Here is an 8,550-nt window from a genome sequence, read left to right on the forward strand (position 1 = left end):
AAAATGTAGCAATATAGGTGTTTTTCTTATTTCATTCTTACTTTGTGCCTTTTTTACTTAGGCATTAAGCAGTCACACTGCTTTTACCAAACACAGCGAGGAACTTGGAACTGAGGAGGGCGAGGTTGAAGAGATGGACACTTTAGACCCTCAGACAGGTCTGTTTTATCGATCTGCCCTGACTCAGTCACAGTCAGCTAAACAGCAGAAACTTAGCCAGCCACAGCTGGAACAGACTCAGCTGCAAGTGAAAACTCTGCAGTGCTTCCAGACTAAACAGAAGCAGACCATCCACCTGCAGGCAGACCAGCTCCAGCACAAACTCCCGCAAATGCCCCAGCTTTCCATCAGGCATCAAAAACTCACCCCTCTCCAGCAAGAACAAGCACAGCCCAAGCCAGATGTACAGCACACACAGCATCCCATGGTGGCCAAAGACAGGCAGCTTCCTACCTTAATGGCACAGCCCCCACAAACTGTAGTACAGGTGCTTGCAGTGAAAACCACGCAGCAGCTCCCCAAACTGCAGCAGGCTCCGAACCAACCAAAAATCTACGTGCAGCCCCAAACCCCCCAGAGCCAAATGCCGCTCCCAGCCTCGTCAGAGAAACAGCCGGCAAGCCAGGTAACGGAATATTGATAGCATGCAAAGTTAAACTTCTCTGTTCACGGAAAAAATGAGAACATCACGGCCCTATCGTGATTAGCAGTGCATTCTCCTGGCAAGAGGAAACTCAAAAGCCTCATTACACTGGTATTACTTTACCCCATCAGAAGGTTGACATTAGGGAAGAAATGCACGCGTTAATATAGGAAGAAAAAAAAGCATAGCTCTCAGAACTTGATTTTCCAGGCAGTTTTTAATGAAATAACTTCAGCATTGATCAACAGTGCCTAGAAGCGATATCCCTAAATTATTTTTAATTTTTAGGTATAAAATATTTATTTCCATGCCTGTAAACTCTATTTCTGTGGCAATAATGCTAAGTAAAATATAGTCTTTTAAGGAGCTTCATTGACCATCTTCCTTTGTAGTTTTACATCATCACGATTTGGTTAATAAATTTATCTTCTAGATTTATCTTCTAGATTTTGGAGGAATTATCTGTGAATATTGAAAAAAAATTATATTATGGAAAATCAGTGGCTTTGAAGTGATGTATGTGTGTATTATAAATACATATATATAGAATATGTTTGTATAAATGTATTTTGAAGCAGAAGATTGAAAAAAAACCCTACTTTTTATTTTAAAAAGCTGAAGATTATATGAAATAACTTGAGATCGGTTGAAGGTATACTGTGTGGGGATGTAAATCCCAAAGGAAAACAAGGCTGCTGTGACTTTTTTTTCCTTTACTGTTATGAACCTTGGCTGGCTGAACAAAGGTTCTTTTGACCCCTCCTCTTTTACTAGGTTTCTGACAAGTAATCAGATACTTTCCCATCAGCCCTCTTCTTAAAACACCGAGCTTCAAAATATCTTCCTAGTATACCGCACGAATGTTTCTTTTGCCATATTGTCTGGGGTGTTTGATAGGTTTTCTCAAAGATATGTAGCTGTAACACACACAACCCCAATTTGTTTTCAGGTGGAGCAGCCAGTTATAACCCAAGGATCCTCTGTTACAAAGATAACTTTTGAGGGGCGCCAGCCTCCCACAGTTACAAAGATAACTGGTGGCAGTTCTGTGCCTAAGTTGACATCACCAGTTACAAGCATATCTCCCATTCAGGCCTCTGAGAAGACAGCAGTGTCAGACATTTTGAAAATGTCTTTGATGGAAGCTCAGATTGATACAAATGTAGAGCATATGGTAGTGGATCCCCCAAAGAAGGCTCTTGCCACTAGTATGCTCACTGGTGAAGCAGGATCATTACCCTCCACCCATGTGGTGGTGGCAGGGATGGCGAATTCCACTCCCCAGCAACAGAAATGTAGAGAGTCCTGTTCAAGTCCATCTGCTGTTGGCCCTCCCCTAACGACAAGGAAAATCGATGCACCAGGAGTGCCTACGACAGGCCAGTTCATGCGTATTCAGAATGTAGTCCAAAAGAAAGCTGAAGAGAGCCCAGCAGAAATTATCATCCAGGTAAGAATCGGAAGGAACACCAGAAATCTTGAGCATATTGGGGGTTGTGGGTTTGGTGTGTTTTGGGATGTCACAGGAAAAGTCAAGCCAAAATTGGAAAGAGATTTATCTTTGAGATGGCATATGACAAACTTGGTTTACTACCTGTTACAAATTTATACTTATTTTCTGAAACAAAGTCCTAGAAAATTGATGGATATTGTCACAACAGCACACCTTAGAGGCAGTCAAGGGCCCTGGGCCCATGTATCTGCTTGATTCATAGATGCAAGCCACACTTGCCAGTGTTGACTCAGCAAGTCAACCTACAAGATCAGCAACTTCCCAGGTCAAACTTTGGGCTCCCCAGTCTTTGCCCAAAGAATATAAGTAGTTTGTACTTCTGGGATATAACTGGATTGTACTCCTATTTCAAGTTAGTTTCAGGGACCCTTTCCTTGCAGAAACACAGTTCTTGATCCAAATTTATGGTTTTCAGGACAATAAAACCTTAATTAACTGAAATGTCTGGAGAAACATGTTGTAAGAAAATGTTTCTTAGTAATTTAATTTTATGTCTAACCTGAGATTAACCGTAAAGCTTTGCTTTTTATTTCAATCATTGTGTTATTGAAAAATCTTATTATGGTTACTGTCCTGCCCTGGTAAGTACAGGCTAGTGAACATGATGGATTATTCATTGACAGTAGATCTAACTATGCCTCACATTCCCTTCATTTTAAAACTCATCTGTCATCTTGTATAACAGGTCCAGACTGAAAAGTTACACTGGGTCCAGAGTAGCTTTTAGAAGTTGTGTTTTATTTCCCTCTCTCCTTGCAAGGTATCAGGTTGTTCTCTTGACATTTATCGTTTTTGCTTGGAAGGTGTCAGAGCAGCACATTTTAGTTAATTGAGAATTTGGATGTATTGAAACGTGGATAGTCTAGTATTTACCGTAGACTCACTATTGTGTGACTTAGGTGTTCCTATAGTAAATTTTGCCTTTCCTGCGATGCCAAGCCATGAGAGAATGCAAATTGACCAATATTAATCCAAATATGATTTAACTTAATATGGGGGAAATGCTTAAATGCAAATAGATCTGGCCATTAAATTATTCAAATAATTTGTTCCTTCCTGTCAGAACAAATGTTAGTGAACTAAATAATCCTTGACCAAAGGATTTGTTACGTTTTCTTTCCACCTGCAGAGGTAGGGTTTGGTGAAAAACGAAGTTTCCTGGCTTTGCCATTCACTGTGTGACTTTGGGCAAGACTACTTAACCTCACTGTGCCTTCGTTTCCTCATCAGTAAAATGGGAGTAAGGAATGCCTACTTTACACGATTGACATAAGGATTACACAAAATTGAGATGAAGCACCTAGCACAGTACCTGGCTTGTAGTGATTGCCCAATAAATGGTAGCTATTACTATTTTTACTAAAATTTACTGTGGCTCCTGGGAGTTTAAATTGGTATACTCACTAAACTGAAAATAATTTTGAATAACTTATTTAGAAATTATTTTCTGTACTTTGTGAAAAGGGGTGAAAATGTAATTTGCTTCATGTATCAAGGATGACAGCTAATGAGTGGGTTCTCTACAAGAATATCAACTAACTTTTAGCATGTACCATATGCTGGGTTGCTGTGCCAGAGGGAAGAGCAGCATAGTGATTAAGAACCAAACTTTTGGAGTCAGAAATGCCTAGATTTGAATCTCACCTGTACTCCTTAACCACATTGTGGCTTGGAGCAACAGAGTTAACCTCTGTCCCTGTGATGAAATGGAAACAATAACACTTAACTCACAGGGTTGTTTTGAGGATTGAGAAAATGTATATAAAGCAGCTGGTTAAGTGTCTGATACAGAGTAATACTCAATAAGGATAGCTTCTGTTATTATAATCATCACTAATATACGGTTAGAACATTTTCAGGTCTCACTAGTTATGCTTAGCTTTGACCCAAAGTATTGATTTTTACTGATTTAGTAAAGAACCTATTGACATGAGTGAAGGAAGTCTGCAGAAGTTCTTTGATTCCTTAAAAACTATTCTGTAAAAATTCAGCATGTTTAATATTAAACGCTTTGTAGACAGATAATCTGTATTTCATTTATTCATTCATTCATTCATTCCACATGTATTATTTAACCTCTGTCTTCCAGGCACTGTGCTAGTTGTGAGGATAGAGGAGTAAACAAAAGGAATGTATCTTCTGTTCTGAAGGAGTCTATATATGTGGAATTGATAGAATTTTAGAACTGCAATGATCTTTAGAGCATATCTTCTCTAATTATCTTATTTTACACAAGATTAAACTAAAGCTCAAGGAAGTGAAGTGACTTTTTCAGAGGTCCACAGCAAGTCAAAGCCAGAGCTGAACTAAAATTCTGACCCTACCTGAGACTTTTTCACAATGATTAGCTATATGGAACAGGGGCAGGAGGGTGAGGGAGGAAAAACAAAAAAACTTCAGCACCCTAGAATCAATGCCTAGGCATCTTACACTATTTTCTTGATAGTATTAAACTTAAATTTGCATCTTCCCTCAGTAGATGGTTGTTTTGGTTAGGTATATTTTCAAAGTGCTGATATTCAGCTTTGCTCTGGGGTTTTTATGTTAAAGATACATTATTCATTTGGAAAGTATTTATTGAGCATCTAATGTGTGCTGGGCCCTGTTTAAAGTTATGGGCATCTAACACTGAAAAAGATAGTCGAGTTCTGTGCTCTGGTCCGTACTGTCTTGGATCTTACATTCTAAGGGTGAGAAGAAAACAAAGAGATGATAAATGCAATGAAGAAAATGTAACAGAACATAATAGGAGTGGGGGGTGGGATCGAGCCAGTACTCTGGTTTCCTTTCATAGAAGAAAGGCTTTTCAAAGCCTTTTACTCTAACCATTTGAGCTAAGATGCAGATGACAAGATGGAACCAACCATGTAAGGATTTGGAGGAGGAGTATTCCAGGAAGAAGGGAAGAACTAGTGCAAACACCCTATGGTACCAGTGAGTTTGGCATAAGGCTGGAGCCATCCATGGTAAGGCTTTTGATTTCATAGCAAGTACAATAGGAAACAATTGTAGAGTTTTAAGTAGGGGTATGATATGAACTGATATACCTTTTAAGAAGGTATATAATAAAGTTGAGAAAAAAGAATCTGACAAGGCAATATGGCCTAATATGTGTTTATCTATTGATATTTTTATTGTTCAAAAGACAGTTTTGTCCTCCCTAGTCTTATTTTCAATAAAGATTGTTATTATGTGACCCAAACAAATAACTTCCCCTTTGAACTACCAAAGGGCTTAAAATATATTATGGTATCAGCAGATTAATCATTCATCTTACAGATAATAATAAGCAAAATCTGATTACATTTACATTTAAAATATGCTTAATGACCAAATAAAAATGTCCTTCAAAGTCTGTCTCTTGAATTAGGCCCAGACTTCAGCCTCCTTTGTTAGAAGAGGCACCATTAAGGAGTAGAAAGATCACTTTGAGTTGTAGAGGACTTGGGTTTGAATCATGGCATCCTGGCATTAACACTGACCAACTGTGTGACCTTGATTAAGTCGCTTACTATCTTAGTTTCCTCATTTGTAAAATGGGAATAATATTAAGCATCTAGCACAGTGCCTGGCATCTAGTAGTTGTCCAATTAATGTCAGTTTCCTTTTTTCCTTCCTTATTGTTGAGGAAATCCTTCTGTCACCTTTTTTTTTTTTTTAAACTGTAAAGCTCTCCTGTGTCTTCTCTTTCAGGCCATTCCCCAGTATGCTATTCCTTGCCACTCCAGCTCCAATGTGGTAGTAGAGCCCAGCGGGCTCCTTGAGCTAAACAACTTCACCAGTCAGCAGTTGGATGACGATGAGACGGCAATGGAGCAGGACATAGACAGTAGCACAGAAGAGGGAACCGAACCCAGCCCCTCTCAGAGTTCTGCTGAACGGTCCTAGTGTTTTGGACACAGGAGTGCACTTTAAAACCTACTTGGTTACCAAGTGTCCAGGGAAGCCCTTGTATTTTGATGTCTAAAGAGAGCACTTTGCCCATGCTTAGACTGTGGACCCTGAAACAGCAGTGTTTGAACAAGGATTGCTGCAGGAGTAGCATTTTAAAACAAGATAAAATTCACAGGGGAATATACTTCTTTTTGAAAAAAGAAAAAGATGCACATCTACAGTGACGTGAGACATGATATTCTTTCTCTGTCGGACCATGGCTAATGGAAAAGTTTGTCTTGCAGTGGAAAGCGACTTTTCCTGTGAATGTTCCTCAGCTGGTTTCTACTGAGCAAAACACCATCAAAAAAGGAGAATGTGAATAGTTTGTATTTTGAAACAGTGTGTCAGGAACAGTTTTTTTTTAAATCTTGTATGTTTTTGCAAATCCCTGCAAGTGCTGAATTGGTTAACATTTTACATCTGCTCAGTTCATATTTTATAAAATAACTAGTTCTTTAATACTGGCATTAAAGAAACCTTGTTAGATGGTAGAAATCAGGTCCCTAACCCGTGGGAAATACTTTTTGGGTGGCTTGTACATTCTCACCAATTGTATGCTAATTTATTGTGTTGTTGTTCCTTTGTGCTCTAGGCAGCACACTTGCCTTCTATTTATTTAAATGTAAACATTTCAAAGCAGGCCATATTCCTTCTGACAAATTTCCTGTACGCTGGGATTGCCTACCTTTTCCATCTCCAAACCTCCCTCTTCTCCTTTAAGAAAACTTAATGAGAAAATGTTTCATTGTGAAACAGAGGAAAAGAAACATTTTCTGATCCAAAGGAAATGTTCAGTTATGTTCAGGAAAACAAATTATTCATATGATGCTATCTTAACATTGAAATTGCACATTCATGTTGGACTGAGACTTTGAAAATAACTTTTACATAATTTTGTTTACCCCCCTTTGAAATGTATAAAAAGTTCATTTACAGTTCTAAATGTAATGGTTTTAAACATTCTACCTTTTTAGGACACATTTGTTAAAGCAATATGTTTGGTCTTGTGATCACTGTCTGTCACAAGTAGAGTGAGGGGTAAGAGGGTGGGAGGGTAAGAGTCAGTTTTGACAAGTTGTGGCAAAGGAAACTATACTTTTCATTTTTTTTAAATGTAAATAGAAAAATTTTTAACGGTTTTATATAGATTTCACTATAAATAAGCGTTTTAAGACTGACAAATGTTGAACTGTACATACATATATCAGCATAACTGCCCAATTTTTTGGTGCTGAAGTACTGTAAGTAGAATTCATCAATGGTCTCCGAATTTTTACATCTATATCTGGAAAAAAAAACTGTGACCCTGTAGTTAATAAATTCCCACTGAAGTGACACTGAAGATTTAAACACAAGCATTCACAAGATGCACTGATCTCTGGTAGTTGTCATTATTTCTGCTACGTGATAAGGACTTATACCCATAGATGGAGCTCTTGGTTATTATTTTGTTGTACAAATTCACGTTGAAAAGACTTTGTGACTGTTTCTAGTTAAGTAATTTTTTTTAACCTCTTGGGTCATAGACTTCTTTGAAAATCTAATTATACTATGAACTCTCTCACCAAAAAGATACACATGCCAATATACACGTTAGGTTTTGCATACATTTTTAGGGGTTCATGGGCCCCTAAGCCTATCCATGTATTCCAGGTTAAGCCCTCTGTTATGGTCAGTCCATTACTTACAGATGTAAGTTTTTATAAAATATCTTTTAAATATTCATGCATCAGGTAACAAGAGCAAACTTGAATAAAGTCATTATGTTCTACTTCTACATATTCTGGCACCATAGCATACCTGTGTCCCTTTGAGAATTTAGCCTTAATATGTTTCAGCAACTGAAATGGCAAATGAAATTTCCATAGTCTTCATTTTTAAAAATTAGTATATATTTTAACAAACTATCAAGTGTGGGATATAATCTTTTTTCTTTTAAAGTTGTTAATTTCAAGGAGAGCATGAATTTCAGTTTATTCGACAAATATTAATTAAGCATCTTCTGTGTGCCAGGTGCCATTCTAAGCACCAGGAATATACCGTAGTGAATAAACAGAAAATCCTACCCTAATGGAGTTGATAAACAAGGTTACCTGCTGATGAAATGGATACGAAGGCTAAAGGAAAGAGGTAACAAGAGTGGCTCTTAGATTTCTTGATTAGGTAGGTGGGTGGTGATGCCATCTCCAGGCATACTTTTATTGAAAGTCTTAACATTAGATCTATTAGTATTTCATATGTTTAAGTCCATAAGTTAAATGTAAATTTAAGTCATCCACGTGAAAGATATTCAGAGATTACAATGCAAATGCTACAAAATTAATAAACCCTAACTGTTAAAGACAGTGATAAGAAAAATCCATTTGGTTTAAAGTAAACGTTGATAAATACTTTGTACTGCAGATGCAGTTTATGGTGAACTTAGAGAACTTAAAAAAAAAGTAGTTTTATTGAGATT

General features: G+C 37.6%; 1 protein-coding gene across 10 annotated transcripts in view; it reads left to right on the forward strand.

Annotated features, from left to right (window-relative positions):
- Positions 1-7,873, forward strand: part of EMSY (EMSY transcriptional repressor, BRCA2 interacting) — an 81,393-nt gene extending 73,520 nt beyond the window's left edge. For 4 of the 10 annotated variants that reach the window (XM_079928436.1, XM_079928438.1, XM_079928439.1 and 1 more), the window contains 3 exons: positions 62-625; positions 1,593-2,093; positions 5,850-7,873. In XM_079928436.1, coding sequence (XP_079784562.1) covers positions 62-625; positions 1,593-2,093; positions 5,850-6,044 — 1,260 coding nt within the window. In that variant the 3' untranslated portion in view covers positions 6,045-7,873. The other 6 variants (XM_079928432.1, XM_079928440.1, XM_079928435.1 and 3 more) reach the window with 2 other exon arrangements.
- Positions 7,874-8,550: the final 677 nt, after the last annotated feature.

This window comes from Stenella coeruleoalba, assembly GCF_951394435.1.
Source record: "Stenella coeruleoalba genome assembly, chromosome: 8".
Lineage (NCBI taxonomy): Eukaryota > Metazoa > Chordata > Mammalia > Artiodactyla > Delphinidae > Stenella > Stenella coeruleoalba.